This window comes from Ascaphus truei, chromosome 5 (assembly GCF_040206685.1).
Source record: "Ascaphus truei isolate aAscTru1 chromosome 5, aAscTru1.hap1, whole genome shotgun sequence".
Lineage (NCBI taxonomy): Eukaryota > Metazoa > Chordata > Amphibia > Anura > Ascaphidae > Ascaphus > Ascaphus truei.
In genome coordinates this window covers 302072096-302091743 of record NC_134487.1, presented here as the reverse complement: position 1 = coordinate 302091743, position 19648 = coordinate 302072096, and the positions used below count along the sequence as shown (strand labels likewise).

General features: G+C 43.6%; 1 protein-coding gene across 15 annotated transcripts in view; it reads left to right on the top strand.

Annotated features, from left to right (window-relative positions):
* The window catches only part of PDE3A (phosphodiesterase 3A), a 355481-nt gene that overhangs the window by 285844 nt on the left and 49989 nt on the right, over positions 1 to 19648 (top strand). For all 15 annotated transcript variants that reach the window (XM_075602953.1, XM_075602952.1, XM_075602962.1 and 12 more), the window contains 3 exons: positions 14523 to 14783; positions 17250 to 17404; positions 18894 to 19012. In XM_075602953.1, the coding sequence (XP_075459068.1) occupies positions 14523 to 14783; positions 17250 to 17404; positions 18894 to 19012 (535 nt within the window). The remainder of the gene's footprint in view (positions 1 to 14522; positions 14784 to 17249; positions 17405 to 18893; positions 19013 to 19648) is intronic.

Here is a 19648-nt window from a genome sequence, read left to right as displayed (position 1 = left end):
TAAGTAGGTCGGGGTACTTGCCGTGGTCCAGGGGGTTGGAGAGAGAAGAGTAGTCATTGTCCGTAAGCCGTGGTCGAGGAGCGGAGAGAGCGGGAATCCAAATACGAGCCGAAGTCCAGGGATATAGAAGAGATGGGTCAGGTACAGGCAAGGGTCACAACAGAGATCAAAACAAAGTCCGGATACAGGCAAACTCAGGCTGCAATGAGCACGGTGCATAAACAACGGTTTATGCTCAGCAACAAGAAGAGGGCTGAGTGGGTATATGTAGGGAGAGGAACCAATGAAAAGGAGGCAGGGGGGGTGCTGTAGATGTAGGTAGAGAACCGATAGGAGGAAGTTACCTGCCGCTCAGGAGTGGCACAGCTGAGGGTGGTCCTGACATTAGCCGCCGAGCGGCGTATACGTGCGGGGAGTGTGCGGTTCGCGGCAGGTGCGCCGCTGCCATGGTTGTGCTCTTTGGTGCCGTTGCGGGTGCGCATCTGGGATGGTTGTTTGCTGCGCCGGTGTGCACGCGCAGGTGGGAGTCCATGCGCGTCCCTGGATGGCTGGCGTGATGCGCCAGGGGGGGGGGCGATCCATGCGAGACCCTGACACATAGGCACCAACAAATGTTTCTGGAGCAGGTAGTAATTTCTCCTGTATTGCTACGATCAAGCTGTACGCCACTGACATGAAACAGAAAATTCAATGCGCTCTGAAGTGGCGCTACAATAAACAACAAAATAAGTGACTTTGGTGATATTGGTCATATAATAATAAATAATACTGATAAGTTCTTGGGTAGTCAGTAGCTCTCAAATCACAGATTTCTTCTTCCGTTTGTGAGGATAATTCTTTGGCTGGATGTTGGGACAGACAGTGATCCCCTCGTTCATAAAATAGAGGGAATAAACCACAAGATAGCCCAGCTCTGTGATAGAGAGTAGGTCAGAGACTCTGACAAGAGTAAATTAGAATGTCATCCAAGAATTCAGCCTGAAATACGCCAAGTATATCTCTAAAAACGTCACCAATAAAAAAACGGAAACGCAGCAGGGGCATTGCAAAGTCCAAATGCATTACTCAATACTCAAAGTGTCCATACTTTATCGTAACCTCTTTCTTTCTAATCATCCCCCACATGGATCCTCACCAGGCTGCATGCCCCCCCCTAAATCCAATTTGGAAAAACAGGACGTATCTTGAAGTTGATCAATAAGATCTTGGATAAGCGGAAGTGGGTATCGGTTTTTGATGGAAATATCATTAGATTCTCAATAGTCAATGCAGGGGCGAAGATCCCCCGTTTTCATCTGTACAAAAAAAATAGCAGGGCCACTGACGGGGACACGGAGTGTCGTATAAAACCTTTCCTTAGGCTTTCCTCAATATATTCCCTGAGTACCCAGTCTTCTTAAAGGGCCAAGGAATAGGGGAATTCCAGGAATAAGGTTGATGGGACAATCGTAGGACTATTGTGGGGAAAACATCTCCTGGCTTGCAAACATCCCTGCAGACCTGATGCTCTTCGGCAGTTCCTAGCTGGAATTAGCCATGAACTGTTCCGAAGGCATATTGGAAGAATCCCTTTTAAGCGTCAAGCTGAATGATCCTTGAAGTCAATGTCTCCCGACAAAAGCGTGACAGGATATCTTGCAAACCGGCCAATCGATAGCTGGACTGTGCGTAATTAGCCATGGAATGCCCAGGACCACTTCACAATGTGGTGCGCTTGTTAAATCACAGTGAATGTACAGCACGTGGTTCCGAGTTTTCATGCGTAACATAATGGTTTAGTGCATGATGGCTCCAGACGTCAACAAAGCCCCATCTATCGATCTGACCCGTTCCGGGTTTTCTTTGGGAAACATGGGTATGGAGTGGTCCCCCGCGTTCTAAAGATTCATATAAATGGTCTGAATTGACCAGTACTTCCAAAGCTAACAGATCGTGCGATCCCTCTGCTACGGATTATGCGTGTTGCTTTCTACGGGAGTAACCCTCGGAGGTACACTCCTATCTACATTCCAGTGGACTCATTCAACGTCATCAGTCGTGAGCATTCTCTTACATAATGTCCTTTTTGTCCACAATATAGACATATTTTCTCGTCCAAGGATAGAAAGTCCGGCACGGTTGCAGGCAGGCGGCAGGCAAATGAGTGGTCAGACAAGCACGCGTCATAAACGGGGAAACCCAGCTAATTAGAGAAGGGACCAGATAGCAAAGGGGAAAAGTCCAGCGGCAGGAAACGGAGGCCAGGCAACAAGTAGAGTCAGGGACATGAGCAGGGACATGAGCGGCAGCAGCCGCCAGGTTACAAGCACTACCTGGTTTAAATAGAGCTGGAACCAGGAAGTAACTGAGCTGAATAGTCAGTGGTAAACCCCCGAGAACCGGCGTGGAACAGGACACTAATCGTGGGAAGACAAGCGAGGTCTTCGTTGAAGCAGCAGAAGCAGGGACATGACAGAGATTAGATAAAGCCTTGAAATGCTCCTACATTTTCAGGCCAGATTATATTTGTCCTGATATTTAGCACCGACATTATAATTTACTATACCAGTTGTGGCCATCTGGTCCATATACAAGGAGCTAAGACTCTCTTCTTGCCCTTCCCAACGGTGTTTTGTATTTATTTATTTATTTTTAATATAATGAGCCGTTCAGGAGATATAATCGATTTAAATATTAAACCGTCCGGGAGGTTAAAATGGAGCTCTCCCCAGAGCCCAGTGCATTCTAAAGGTTACTGTATTCAGAAGCCACCGATTAAGATTAATGAAGGCTATTGCACAATTGACTGTACTGTATAATGGTGGAATAATTAGACTAAAAATCTCAATATTTCAGTTTGTACATTTATTATATTATATTATATATATATATATATATATATATATATATTTTTTAGCATTAATCATTTTATTATATTTTTATCCATGATCGATACTGCAAGATGGTACTCGTGTTCATTTTCAGGGTGAACACGGCATGCGTTTCTTAGCTCTGGAACTGGCCAGTATTAAGGCTTCTGTCTATAACAGGGGTGTGCAAACTGGGGGGTGCGGAAATATCGGGGGGGGGGAAGCAGGTAGGGGGGCGCAGACAAAGAGTTTGCACACCCCTGGTCTATAATATCTGTTCGTTAATGGCTGTAGGTTTAACTCTGGCAAAACTCAATCAGACTTTTGTTCCTCCTGGCTAGATAAAACGAATACTGCAAATGAGCAATATTAACTGCAGTGATGTATGACTTGGATCTGTAAAGTACGTAAGCTTTGTGGATAAAAATGCTTGTTAGGACGCCTGTTATAATTATACCTACTGAAAAACGTACTTGTCAAGTTTTCCATGCGAGATTTTCAATTATCCTTTAATGTAATATATGGTACGTACAGAATGATTTCTATAATGTAGGGAAAATATACTTCCAGTAACGGTATCACGTTCTGCTAATCCTTTAATCAGACCGATGGGAATGTGATGGTACAGTGAAAGTTGGGGATGAGGAAGGAGGTTTGCAGCCTATGGCAGGAGGGTCGGAGAGATTGCTTCCTTTAATTAGATTGAACCTTGGGAGTGGAACAATTTTATAGCTAGAACTGACATGATCATTTAGGGAATATTTATTTCCGAACATTAGCTGCTTCTTAAATGACATCTGCACATCTTTGCTCAGGACGTCCCCAGTGTGATTGTTTAATACTTCAGTGTTTTGGAACTGCTGACGAAGTTGCTCACTAAACAGTTCAAAACAGTGCTCACTCCAACTGTCAGACCAGGTTCCCAGTGAGCGCTGCTGGGCGCGATGACGTGCGCGCACACACCAGAGCACAGCCCACTATGGGGCAGGCCCCGGTCAGCGTGTATGTGTGGGCGCACAAGGCGCGACGCGCGATCACCTTGGCCAAAAGACAAGAATTTTATCCATTGGCGCTGCGGCCGAGTATTGGCCACATCACGGCGGCGGTTCAGCCAATGAGGGCGAAATAGCCGCGTGACGTCATGGCCGCGCCCCTGCCACGTACCCCCCCCCCCCATTGGATTTCCTGCTCTCCACTACAAGCGCGTCGCGGCTGAAACGAGTGCATGCGCCGCCAGACGCTCCGGCGCGCTTGCAGTCGTGACCACTGCAGCCGTAGCCTCACAGCCCAAGTCAATGGCCCTTATCCTGTATGGTGCAATGGTAGTGACCTGTCACGGTCGCACGGAAAGCCCTGTTGAAGACATAGCTGCCATTGACTTCAATAGCGACCCCGCGTCAACTATTAACGTGTTCAACACGTTAGCGTGGGATCTGCGGGTGCGGGACCCCGTAGCGGAGCTTGGCGAATCTCCCCCAATGCCTTCTTCTTTAACCCCTCCAGTGCTGGAGGTGCTTTAGCAATCCGTTGCTGGCCCCTTCCGGCACTGACGGGGTTAAAGACGGACTAGTTGCAGATCCTTTCCAAAAGACACTGGGGAAAAGTGTTTTGTTTGCGTGTAAATGTGTTTGGGAGAACTTAGCGAGATGGTTCCTGGTGGGAGAAAGTGCAAGAAAGGACGATGCTATTTGTTACCAGTTGTAATGACACAGAGACAGGCCGGATACCGCTGCTGATCCTTCCCATAGTGCAAACCTGGACTTACTCCAGTCGTGGAAATCTCAGGGTATCATTCATCACAGCTCTCTCCGGTAACACACGGAAATATTGCTCAAATAAATACTGTATGGTGCAACATATGTCTTGTCTGGTACTCAAAGTGTGGGGGTGCTACTAAAGGGGTGTGCAACTCCAGTCCTCAGGATCCCAAAACAGGTCAGGTTTTCAGGATATCCCTGCTTCAGCACAGGTGGTGAGCCACTGATTGAGCCACCTGTGCTAAAGCTACGATTTCCTTAAAACCTGACCTGTATGGGGGGTCTTGAGGGCTGGAGGGGAGCACCTTTGTACTAAGGTGTATGGAGCACCCCGACTTTTTATTTAAACCCCCGAAGTAGGACTACTTTTTTATTGGCAGACATGCTTCTATTTTCTACTTACATAAAAATGGACTTATTGGCCAAAAGACAAGAATTTGTCTTTAATTGCTCTCTAAGCATAAATATTGTATACATCTATTTAAAATATGCATACATACTGTAGCTTTTCCCTGTAGTTTATTTACTACTGGTCTTGTCTAAATGTCCCCACAGTTACAGCCATATTACAGGCAGAAGTCCTGAACACTGTGATTGCGTGTTGCATGGTAAAATCAGACAAAGTGGCTCTGTTAATAGCTGGATGTATCCTGGTAGACAAGTGTTATACTCACAAAATGGTTAGTTTTTGTCTCATTTGGCAATTACCAATTATTGAAGGTCTTTTTTATTCTTATTTAATTCTCCTATATATGAATGTTTCGTTTCATACTGTATGAGCAGGTTACATATCAAGTCACATATTATTTCATATGTAACATGACTGGATTTCTTCCATGAATACAAAAAGTTAACTTACAGGTTCCTCCAAACCGGCCAGAAAGCTATATGTACAGCATACCTGGCCTACCTACAGCATACCTGGCCTACGTACAGCATACCTGGTGCTACATACAGTACAGCATACCTGGCCTACGTACAGCATACCTGGCCTACCTACAGCATACCTGGCCTACGTACAGCATACCTGGCCTACCTACAGCATACCTGGCCTATGTACAGCATACCTGGCCTACCTACAGCATACCTGGCCTATGTACAGCATACCTGGCCTATGTACAGCATACCTGGCCTACCTACAGCATACCTGGCCTACGTACAGCATACCTGGCCTACGTACAGCATACCTGGCCTACGTACAGCATACCTGGCCTACGTACAGCATACCTGGTGCTACATACAGTACAGCATACCTGGTGCTACATACAGTACAGCATACCTGGTGCTACATACAGTACAGCATACCTGGCCTATGTACAGCATACCTGGCCTATGTACAGCACACCTGGCCTACGTACAGCATACCTGGCCTACCTACAGCATACCTGGCCTACGTACAGCATACCTGGCCTACGTACAGCATACCTGGCCTACGTACAGCATACCTGGCCTACGTACAGCATACCTGGCCTACGTACAGCATACCTGGCCTACGTACAGCATACCTGGTGCTACATACAGTACAGCATACCTGGTGCTACATACAGTACAGCATACCTGGTGCTACATACAGTACAGCATACCTGGTGCTACATACAGTACAGCATACCTGGTGCTACATACAGTACAGCATACCTGGCCTATGTACAGCATACCTGGCCTATGTACAGCACACCTGGCCTACGTACAGCATACCTGGCCTACCTACAGCATACCTGGCCTACGTACAGCATGATACAAGGTGAAAGGAAGTGCGCAACTACAATCAATCACATAAAGTGAAGTGTTAGGTGATGGTAAAATAAATTATTATGTGATCTTTGGACACAAATATTGGAGCGTCTGCAGCCGTGAGACCTGGGATGGCTCAAAACACCCCCTACACGTTTAGACAAAATACACAAAAACACAGCGCACAGCGCTCATAGTGCATTAACAGAATATTATTCAATCAAACAGTACAGGTAAGTATTATGCGTACATCAGGGTAGAAAAAACCAGCATGTCAGGGGTTAATGTTACCCATGCGCCAGACAGATCTCCAGATAAGATGTCATCTAGGTAAGTGCAGCTTCCCGTCTCTGGATCTCTCAGTCACGAGCCAAATCCTGGATAGTCCCACTCCTTGGGGCTGAAAGTCCAGCAAACTCGTGGTGAGCGAGGGAGAGAACCGCTGTAGGGGTTAATCTCCTGCAGTAGTAGGGTACACACTCGCAGCCCTCCGATCCTTGACTTCCGGACCTCTGACGTCACAAGACAGCGACGCCGCAACTCGCGCTATGATCTCCTCTCCAATGGGGGAAACCGGGTCCGCCGTAGTAGGATGAACAGTTCAAATGAAAGTATTCTGTACATAGCGCCAGGTATTCTGTACATAGTGCCATGTATTCTGTACGTAGTGCCAGGTATTCTGTACATAGCACCAGGTAACCTGGCGCTCTGTACAGAATACCTGGTGCTACATACAGAATACCTGGCGCTACGTACAGAATACCTGGTGCTACAGAATACCTGGTGCTACATACAGAATACCTGGCGCTATGTACAGAATACCTGGCGCTATGTACAGAATACCTGGCGCTATGTACAGAATACCTGGCGCTGCATACAGAATACCTGGCGCTATATACAGAATACCTGGCGCTATGTACAGAATACCTGGCGCTGCATACAGAATACCTGGCGCTATGTACAGAATACCTGGCGCTGCATACAGAATACCTGGCGCTATGTACAGAATACCTGGCGCTACGTACAGAATACCTGGTGCTATAGAATACCTGGTGCTACATACAGAATACCTGGCGCTACGTACAGAATACCTGGTGCTACAGAATACCTGGTGCTACATACAGAATACCTGGCGCTATGTACAGAATACCTGGCGCTATGTACAGAATACCTGGCGCTGCATACAGAATACCTGGCGCTATATACAGAATACCTGGCGCTATGTACAGAATACCTGGCGCTGCATACAGAATACCTGGCGCTATGTACAGAATACCTGGCGCTGCATACAGAATACCTGGCGCTATGTACAGAATACCTGGCGCTACATACAGAATACCTGGTGCAATGTACAGAATACCTGGCGCTATGTACAGAATACCTGGCGCTACATACAGAATACCTGGCGCTATATACAGAATACCTGGCGCTATGTACAGAATACCTGGCGCTGCATACAGAATACCTGGCGCTGCATACAGAATACCTGGCGCTATGTACAGAATACCTGGCGCTGCATACAGAATACCTGGCGCTATGTACAGAATACCTGGCGCTACATACAGAATACCTGGTGCAATGTACAGAATACCTGGCGCTATGTACAGAATACCTGGCGCTACATACAGAATACCTGGCGCTGCATACAGAATACCTGGTGCAATGTACAGAATACCTGGCGCTGCATACAGAATACCTGGTGCTGCATACAGAATACCTGGCGCTGCATACAGAATACCTGGTGCAATATACAGAATACCTGGCGCTACATACAGAATACCTGGCGCTATGTACAGAATACCTGGCGCTATGTACAGAATACCTGGCGCTGCATACAGAATACCTGGTGCTATGTACAGCATACCTGGCGCTATATACAGCATACCTGGCATGTCAGTCTGTTGACTTATTTAACCAGAGCTGTATTCTAGTTTGGACTTAATGCTACAATAGTTATGTAAAACTAGTACCTTAAACTAAGAGGCACATCCTATATCTGAGAAAGTTGCAGATTGGGCCGTTTGTGTCCGAAATTCCCCATAAGAAATTTCATCCAAAAACAGCTCGACTCACCGCCTCGGCGGATTTTGAACAAAACCCCTAAGTGCCATATTCCATATTGTCCGAAGTGACAATTCTGGGCATTTTCAGCCGAATACGGCCTTGGGGAATACGGAATTACCCCCTTAATCTGATCCATAAAATGATGGTATGCTGTCACAGTTTTTAACATGTTTTGCCTCATTACTTCCCCACATGAAGTTAGGGGGGCCCGCTTTGCACCCCAGTCCTACACACCATTGAAAGACTCCTCAATAGCACCAGGACCAACTACCCTGATCTTCTAAACAGTCTTTAATATGAGCTGGGACACAGTCCGTGTTTAATTGCCACTCTTTTAATTGCCCTTCTTACCAGACTTTCTCAATACTAACGTGAGCTCTTTGTCCTGGAGAAGATCCATCAAGAGTTTATCTTTTATTATTATTATTCATATTTTGTTATTGCCTTGCCTAAAAAACATAGAAATGCACCAAGAAGTCCTCTAAGAAGTTAGCGTATTATTAATGTGTACGTGGGGGGGGGGTGGGATATGTTATTATTTGGGGAGGCGCCATTTTTATAAAATCCGGCTTTTTGTTTGGGTCTGTGATTTTTGCCTCCCTTTTGCCAATGTCTGCTTCCTAGGAGCATTAAAACATGTTTGTGTAACATCTGCTGCTCCATCTTTCCTTTACAATGTCAGTGACCCGTACTTTAGATAATTGTATGAGGAGGAGGAGGAGGACAGAGGATTTTTGCAGAAGGAATGAAGAGGCCGTGACCATCTCAGGCTAAAGTTCTGAAAGCAGCATGACACATATCAAACTAAGGAGAAAAACATGAAATGGGAGTAAATAACAGGGGGAAGGAAAGAAAGAAATGATAAGATGATAAAGAAGAAAGAAGAAAAGAGTTGGGCCATCTGGTATTAAACACAGTATACTGGGATCAAGTCCAGATTATTTTTGAACAAACGCCTTGGTGCAGAGTTTACCACAAGCACTCAATCCTCACTTATTGTCCTAAACTGGAAGAGAGACAACTTTGGGGTGGAATAAATAATATTGCAGGTGGGCACATACAGTACAAACAAAACGCATTTCCACACTGAGAAACAGCTTGCAGGTGGGTTTTTCTTTCCGTATAACGTACTTCCTGATATTATCCAATATTTGTTATACTCAAAATATTGAGCTCTGAGAATCCAGCAGAGAGATAGTTAATTGCAGCCACTCAATTAACTAGCCCCACCTGGACTAATGAGTGATCTGTAAAAAGCCTCATGTGAGGCACAGGAGAGAGATTTCTTTGCTCACATTTGGGCTGACAGAAGGAGAGCAGAGAACCCTGCACACACACACTGTCTTGAGCACAAACGCTGTGCTGAGATCCAGACACCCAAGAACCTATATTTCCTGCACACAGAGGACCAAGGAACCTGCCAGAGACTGACATGGAGGGCCACCTGCTTATGGTATTTCCTGAGACTTTGGGGTGATAGGCTGGTAATGGGAATATCCCTCCAGTCCAGCAGATAGGGTCTGGGGAAGTAAGTTACCCTTACACAGGGATAGGGGTTTGTTATTTTGTTGTTTTTGTATGTTTTGCCTGATAAAGGAACAGGCTCAATAAAGCCAAGATATAATTTCACCCAAATTGGTCTCCATTATACTGTATGTACCTCTGCACACATCTCTTACAGGCACCCTTGAAGGTATATACAAATTTTGGGGTACCCCTGCTCTTCAGACCTTACTCATCCCCTTCTCACACTCTTAATCATAAACACCACATTCCCCCCCTTTTCACTTACTTACACGCCTTTCCCCACCCAACACAAGGCACTCACCTCCCTCCCTCCACACAAAGCCCTCACACCTTCTCTCCTCCCTCCCACCTCGCCCCCCCCTCCTGCCCCTCCGGGCTCCTCAGCGGGTGCATCCTGCTGTGTCTGGAGATGAGAGGCTCCTCTCTCTTTTGTGTCAGACTGAGAGAGGAGAGGCGGATCCCCGTCTCTACGACTCCAGGCAGCGCGGGATATGCCCGCTGACCCCTTGCAGAGTTTCCCCCCCTGGGACGTGGCACCCTTGCCAGAGGGTTACCGCACACCAGACTTCCCTGGTGCAGATAATGTAGCACGTACTGTAATTAGCAATACAAGACCTTGTGCTGTGTTCGAAAGCCCTCCGGGGGCGCTGGTGTCTCATTGCATGACAGCACCCACTCCCCAGGAGGTACAGTAAGTTCACAAATAATTCCGTGTTTCTGTAGATAGAATCTTCAAGCTGTGTACAACTAAGCATATCTATATGTATATCACCTGCTGCCTCTGTACGTGCCCCAACACACCACTTAGATTGTAAGCTCTCTGGGGCAGGGATTTCCTTTCCTATTGTTGCACTTATTATATTATAATTCCCTGTATTGTATTGTCTCTTTTGTAAAGCGCTGAGTACATTGTGGGCGCTACAGTATATAAATAAAAGCAAAACAGGAGACATAACACACCGCTCACTCTTTTATAATAGATAGACTTATAACAACGTTATTTTCAAGTGTCTATTTGTGACACAAATGGGTGCTACCTATGTACAATAGTTAATAGTTTTAACAATTGAATGAAAATCGTGACATTGTCACAAGATCATTCACAGAAGGTACATCTGTGGTGTGCACCACAAATGTACCTTCTGTGAATGATCTTGTGACAATGTCATGATTTTCATTCAATTGTTAAAAATATAAATAAAAGATACATACATTTACATTTCTTCATTGTAAGTCTATGCTATATGTTTGTGTGTTTTTTCATATTCTGCTATTTGCCATTCACTGCTCCTTCACATTCTCCATACTCTTGGTATTCGGAACAAAGCTCTATCCTGGATCTCATCCTTCCTCTCCCATCGTACTTTCAGTGTCTCTTCTGCTAATACCTCCTCCTCCTCTATTGATCTCTCTGTGGAGGTACCCCAGGGCTCTGTCCTGGGATCTCTTCTCTTTTCTCTGTATACACTCTCTCTAGGTGACCTAATAACATCTTTTGGGTTTAATTATCACCTCTATGCTGATGACACACAAATATACTTTTCAACACCCGACCTTACACCTGCTGTACAAACCAAAGTTTCTGAATGTCTCTCTGCTATATCATCCTGGATGGCCCTCCGACGCCTTAAACTCAACATGGCTAAAACAGAGCTCCTCATACTTCCTCCCAAACCTGGCCCTACTACCTCCTTCCACATTACTGTTGGAAGTACTATCATTCACCCAGTAGCCCAAGCACGCTGCATAGGGGTCACACTCGACTCCTCTCTCACATTCGCCCCTCACATTCAAAACATTTCTAAAACCTGTCGCTTTTTCCTCCGCAATATAACAAAGATACGCCCTTTCCTCTGTTGCTCGACTGCTAAAACTCTGACTCAGGCTCTCATTCTCTCCCGTCTTGATTACTGTAACCTCCTGCTGTCCGGCCTTCCTGCCTGTCTCCCCTACAATCTATCCTAAACGCTGCTGCCAGAATCACTCTACTCTTTCCTAAATCTGTCTCAGCATCTCCCCTCATGAAATCCCTATCCTGGCTTCCGATCAAATCCTGCATCTCACACTCCATTCTTCTCCTCACTTTTAAAGCTTTACACTCTTCTGCCCCTCCTTACATCTCAGCCCTAATTTCTCGCTATGCACCATCCCGACTCTTGCGTTCTTCTCAAGGATGTCTTCTTTCTACCCCCTTTGTATCTAAAGCCCTCTCCCGCCTTAAACCCTTTTCACTGACTGCCCCACACATCTGGAATGCCCTTCCCCTCATTACCCAACTAGCACCCTCTCTATCCACCTTTAAGACCCACCTTTAAGATCCACCTTAAGACACACTTGCTTAAACAAGCATATGAATAGCACTGTGGATAATACTGAACACATGATACATAAAGCTTGGCCCCCTGCAGACGCACTTACCAGAACTCCCTCCTACTGTCTCTGTACGTTCTCCCTACCTACCAATTAGACTGTAAGCTCCTCGGGGCAGGGACTCCTCTTCCTTAATGTTACTTTTATGTCTGAAGCACTTATTCCCATGCTCTGTTATTTATTTGATTACCACATGTATTACTACTGTGAAGCGCCATGTACATTAATGGCGCTATATAAATAAAGACATACAATACAATACTGCTGTGCTGCCTTTTCTGTTGCTGTTTTGATGCTCTGGTTGGATTGCTCGGTGGGACAGCGGAGCCCCCACTGTAAGCGCGTGCAGCAAAGAAGTGGATCATTTGAAAACTATTGTTATCTTTGAACAGGTTGCATTATATGACAGTCTGTGTGATTGGACAGACAGACGTGACCACGTAACAAAAGCACAGATGAGCTAAGCATGGGGCATTGATGAAGATGATATTTTCACAGAATATTACAGTATAACATACATAATAACGTATAACAAATACAGTTCTATTTTAGTATTCATATTTAAGTTTTTAGTGTTAGCATTTATAATAGCGATGGGCAACTCCAGTCCTCAATGGCCCACCAACAGGTCAGGTTTTCAGGATATCCCTGCTTCAGCGCAGGTGTTGCAGTTGAAGACTGAGCCACTGATTGAGCCTCCGGTGCTGAAGCAGGGATATCCCTAGAATCTGACCTGTTGGTGGCCCTTAAGGACAGGAGTTGCCCTCCCTTGGTTTAAAGCCTCCCCACATTTGTCCTGTGCCATTGGTAATATTCTGCTTCCAATTCATTTGCAATTCACTCCAAGAAACGGCTGGGTTTTATGATTGCAAAGAACAAAAGTTCAGCTCTCGTGTTACCAGTTCTTTCAATGAAATGTGACAGTTTTATTATATTTGAGAGACTAATTTATTTGTACAATGGATACCAGCTGCAGATCAGAACCAGTTCACTGGTGTTCTGTCAGCTTGTTGTTAATCATAGCTCATGTATCAAATTGTATAAACTGCAGAACAACAAAGGGTCAAAATACTCAGACGGATCTGTAGTCAGATTACTGTTTATTTAAACTTACTTGGAGTAGATCATTTTTCACTTCACACGCGTGCGCGCACACACACACACACACACACACACACACACACACACACACACACACACACACACACACACACACACACACACACACACACACACACACACACACACACACACACACACACACACACACTGCCAATCTGCTTAGGCGACCACACCTGTACCTGTTTTTCATAGTTACTTTTTATTATATTGCATTTATAGTGGCATTGACCAAAATGTAACACCCAGAAGGTCACTCAGGTTGGTCTTTGACCTTGCACATTTTAAAGCTTTTACCATCAATATCCTGCAGTCTGGTGAAAAAGGTTTTCAAGGAATTCAGTATTCTTATCATTAAGCCTTCTGGGTGGCAAATGTCTTCAAATTTGAAGTATTTGACAATTTTCACCTTAGTTTAGCAGTTTTGCTAATATTTTGTAAAAGTTCACATCGCTCTGGATTGCTAGAAAGGTTGTTGCCAGGTAACAGCAAAATGTTGCGGCTTTTGCCAAAAATTTGGCCGTACAGAAAGGGTTCTGCAAATGTCTTCAAAAGTGCTTCACAAAACAAAATCGGCAAAGTTCACCTAGTTTGTGAACTACAGCGAACAAATCACACATCTCGTCCTAATCACATACACTGGCTCCAACGGTCTTCAGAAACGCTGTCATGATATTAGGTAGTGTCTGCAACATGTCTCTGGAAAGCGCTACGTAAAACTAGCATCGCTATACAAGAACATGTTATTATTATTATTATTAATATTATTATTATATTAGGTAACTGTCTCACCAAACATGCTTGCTCTATGGTTCAATACAGTTGTACTAAATGACAGTCTTCATGCACACAGCATCTTCCAGAACGTGACTTTCCTTGCCATTCTGCTCTGTATCATTGATTTGCATCAAACGCTTGGAAAGGCCTCTGGTGACCTCCCAGGGTTTAGGTCAGTGAGGTCCGTAACCTTGAACCTTTCAGGGTTTTCAATTGAAAGAGGAAACGCTGTGATGCTTAAAAATTCTTAAATATCAAATCAATTAAGAAAAACACTCCAAATTGCAACTAGTTTGTAAATATGTTTTTTTTTTTGTTTTCTTTTCAGTCTTCAAGTACCAGCATAACTGTAGACATCGCTGTCATGGGAGAAGCACACGGGCTTATTACAGACCTTCTAGCAGATTCTTCACTACCACCCCATGTGTGCAGTTCCTTACGAGCGGTCAGCAATCTACTTAGCACCCAGTTAACCTTCCAACCCATCCACAAGCCCAGAATGAACCCACTGGTTTCCTTCAATGAGAACTACACATGTTCAGACTCGGAAGAATGCCCCGAGAAAGGAGACAAGATGACGATACCAAAGGTAAATACGAAGAACTATAATATAAAAAATAAATAAACAAGTTTGTGTCATGAAAAGAAAAGGTACCTTAAATGATTCGTATAGGCGCCACAATTTCCTTAAATATAAACAGTGATATACAAATTTAAAATACAAATGTATATAGGATATTACCCGACCGGATACTTCTCAACCTTTCTAGGAAATTTGCTAAGATTTCCCACAGATGCAGTATTTCTTTGGGGTGAGAAGGGAGCGATCCAATCAGGAGCACCTCATGAATAATAAAAACATAAAAAACAATAATAGTGTAGTATGTTAATATAATATTGGCTAGATACAAGTCTTGGCTCTTGAGGATATTCTACTTACAAGATGTAATAAAAAGTTGTGCTTTTTTCTGACTCAGTCAGGAGATGTGTGTGTATTGGTCTTCTATTACAGGGTTGTTTGCATTCAAATCTCCATTCGGTTCATGCAAATGAAACAAAACAGATATAGCCCAGTAGTGCAGATAGTAAATACAAAGCGTTTATATATTTTGAGGAATAAGAATAGTACTCACACTAAGTACATTTGTATGTACATGTAAAGGTTTCTTTAGCAAATACTCTATTTGCGGCAGTGTTTTCTCCCAGTCTTCCTCCTATGGTAAAGTGTGTCGCCAGCGACGGCGTCTGACGTCACTTTCGCTTTCGCGGGTGGACCGCATCCGATGAATATTGCTGGCGACGCACTGGAGGAGATTCAGCCTGGGGGTTCTAGCGTCCGGCGTCTTCTCTTGGAGGCAGCTGCAGCTAGTTGGTTTGGGAGCAAACCAACTAGCTGCAGCTGCCTCCAAGAGAAGACGCCGGACGCTAGAACCCCCAGGCTGAATCTCCTCCAGTGCGTCGCCAGCAATATTCATCGGATGCGGTCCACCCGCGAAAGCGAAAGTGACGTCAGACGCCGTCGCTGGCGACACACTTTACCATAGGAGGAAGACTGGGAGAAAACACTGCCGCAAATAGAGTATTTGCTAAAGAAACCTTTACATGTACATACAAATGTACTTAGTGTGAGTACTATTCTTATTCCTCAAAATATATAAACGCTTTGTATTTACTATCTGCACTACTGGGCTATATCTGTTTTGTTTCATTTGCATGAACCGAATGGAGATTTGAATGCAAACAACCCTGTAATAGAAGACCAATACACACACATCTCCTGACTGAGTCAGAAAAAAGCACAACTTTTTATTACATCTTGTAAGTAGAATATCCTCAAGAGCCAAGACTTGTATCTAGCCAATATTATATTAACATACTACACTATTATTGTTTTTTATGTTTTTATTATTCATGAGGTGCTCCTGATTGGATCGCTCCCTTCTCACCCCAAAGAAATAATGAAAAGAAAAGGAACAGCTTAAGGAAAGCACTGAAAAACATCTGTAAGCAGTTCAAACATACAGTATCACTTAATAAAACCACGTCTAAACACGCAGAATCAGAAACATGAGTGAAAGCCGTAATGCTAAGTAATCAATCTACAGTTGTCTTTGCTGTTTTGTGAAATTGTGGTCAGAGAGAACTCTAGTAAATGTAGAAATACATAAATGACGCAGAATTTATTCACTGTAAGCTTTTAAGATATTAGTGATTGTGATGATTTGCACATATTGCTATCAGTCATTTTAATCATTCGTATCATTGTATTTTTCAGTCTAATTTGGCTCTTTGATATATTTTCCTGGGCGTTTGTTTGTAGTTTGTGTTGTAACCAAGACAACATTTTAAATAAATGAAATAGCAGTTGGCACAGCTTTAATAAAACTACTTTCTGACTTATTGATAATAAACTTATAGTGGTTCTTAAATTCATCCACCATCATTATACTGCAAGCAGATGCGATAACTATTAGTTGATGAGTAACATTAATTAATTAAACATTTTTAGATATATTTATTATAAGTCTCATCAGAGTTTCTCATAGAATTGAAGAAGAAGTTTTTACTATCTAAGAAAAACATGCTATCGGCAAGTTATATTATCATGCTTAAGCATGTCTAAAAACTTAGGATAAAATGTATTTTCACTCTATCTTAAAATAAAAGTATTTTTTTTATCATGTATCTAATGCTGCATATTGAGGAAATGAAAGCGCTTTTTAAGTTGTGTTTTTTACCATTTCAGGTCCACTATATGAATTGCTAGAAAAGTAATACAATAATACAGTTAATAATTTAATTAAAGTTGCATTACTCAAAGAGAAATCTAGTATCTGGCTTCCTGCTCTGTTTTATTTTAACAAGTACAGAATATTATTATGTAGGCATTAGCTGGTAGATTCCTGTTTAATAAGCATTAGCCTTATTAGCAACATCCCTTATCACCATGTTTTCCTGTCTATCTGTTTTGTGGGTTAACCCCGCACTAAGAAGATGAAGAATTACTGGGCTTCACCGCAACTGTTTATTTAATTTGTTATCATTTTCTCCATAGCGCTTACGTAGAAGTCTTCCTCCAGGACTATTACGAAGGGTCTCATCTACATGGACAACAACAACATCTGCCACAGGCTTACCCACATTGGAACCAGCGCCTGTAAGGAGAGACCGCAGTGCCAGCATCAAACCCCATGACACATCTTCATCTAGGTCGGTTGTTTCCAAACTTTTTTTGGTTAAGGATCCTTATAATTATATTATGAAATTCTGCAGAACCCCAACCCTTTCCAATAGCGCGTCTGAGATCAGATACATTGTGAAGAACCCCAACCCTTTCCAATAGTGTGTCTGAGATCAGATCCATTGTAAGGAACCCCAACCCTCTCTAATAGCGCATCTGAGATCAGATGCATTGTAAGGAACCCCAACCCTCTCTAATAGAGCGTCTGAGATCTGATCCATTGTAAGAAACCCCAACCTTCTCTAATAGCGTGTCTGAAATCAGATGCATTGTAAGGAACCCCAACCCTTTCTAATTGTAATTCTGAGATCAGATGCATTGTAAGGAACCCCAACCGTCTCTAGTAGCGCGTCTGAGATCAGATGCATTGTAATGAACCGCAACCCTCTCTAATAGCGCGTCTGAGATCAGATGCATTGTAAGGAACCCCAACCCTCTGTAATAGTGCATCTGAGATCAGAAGCATTGTAAGGAACCCCAACCCTCTCTAATAGCACGTCTGAGATCAGATGCATTGTAAGGAACCCCAACCCTCTCTAATAGCGGGTCTGAGATCAGATGAATAGCAAGGAACCTAACCCTCTCTAATAGCAGGTCTGAGATCAGATGAATAGCAAGGAACCCCGACCCTCTCTAATAACGCGTCTGTGATCAGATGCATTGTAAGGAACCCCAACCCTTTCTAATAGCGCGTCTGAGATCAGATGCATTGTAAGGAACCCCGACCCTCTCTAATAACGCGTCTGAGATCAGATGCATTGTAAGGAACCCCAACCCTCTCTAATAGCGCGTCTGAGATCAGATGCATTGTAAGGAACCACAACCCTGTCTAATAGCACGTCCGAGATCAGATGCATTGTAAGGAACCCCGACCCTCTCTAATAGCGCGTCTGAGATCAGATGCATTGTAAGGAACCCCAACCCTCTCTAATAGCGTGACTGAGATCAGATGCATTGTAAATGTTTGTGTATTTGGCACAGTTTTCAAATGACCTGAAAATGGCAGGGCACCCTTTAGGGGTGCCCATGGAACCCCAGTTGAAAAACACGGATCTAGGTAACTGGTTCCAGTATGAATTCTGTTAACTGATACATGTTTCTCTTCATCATTAGTTGCCAACTAAATAAACTGATACAAAATGTGCTACATGATGAACCCCTCGAGTGCCAGAAGAACCAGCAATGCTTTGCAGAGCCTCTACTGGCACTTTATTGGTTAAAATATAAGTCAAAGTCTGATCATGAAACTGTAATAGAACAATGTCTGCCCATTGGCTTTGATTGTGCTGGTATTTCTAATCAGCACTTTGTAACTGAAGGTGTGTGAAGCCCCTGGATGAGGAAACTTTTTATATCAAGAGCATATATTCTTGAGATGTCAGTGATTGAGTGAATTTCATGCAACGGCGATCGGTAACTTCATTAATAATAAAAGCTGTTTATTCATTGACTTCACAGCAGTGGCAGCTCCGACTCCTGGAACAATTCTGTTTTGATGAATATAAGCAAAAGTCGGTCTTTCTCCACATCCTATGGTGTTTCTAATGCAAATCACCTGAATTCGAAGCGACGACAAGGTGAGGAAACAGCACTGTTTATTGCCCCTACTTCTAACTGTTTATTTAGCATATTCATGAGGAATGGTATCTAAATGGCATCGCTCTTTTCGTATTGTTTTTCCTAAAAAACAAAAAGCTTCTGCTCTCTCTCTTAACACAAGGAAGTATCTGAATGCTGAAGACGGTTCAGCTGCGCAGAATATGTCCTGCTGGAATACGTGTGCGCAGGCGAGATGTTTGCATATACGAAACGTCTCCAACATACACATTCATCAGACCAAAGTGGAAAAGGGGCATAGGCTTCTAATGTGGATTCAATCAAAGGAAATCATTTAAACCTGTATTGTAAGGTTGAAAAATAGGATATGACTGGAGGCACGTGTGACTATCACATGTTTTTACCTACGTACATTGTAAGCAAAATAAACACAGCACATTTTTCCTAAAAATGTCACAGCAAGTAATGTTAAAAAGCAGTTTCCTTCAGTTCTTTCAACGTTGAGAAACGGGGGAGTGTTAAACAGATCCCAGTATTTAAAGCTCTGCTTCCAGTCTCACGTTGTGTGTGTGTTTCATTTTATTTACATAACATTGTACTCAGCACATTACAAAATTGAAAGCACAAGGTCAATAAAATATAAGACAGTGGGGATA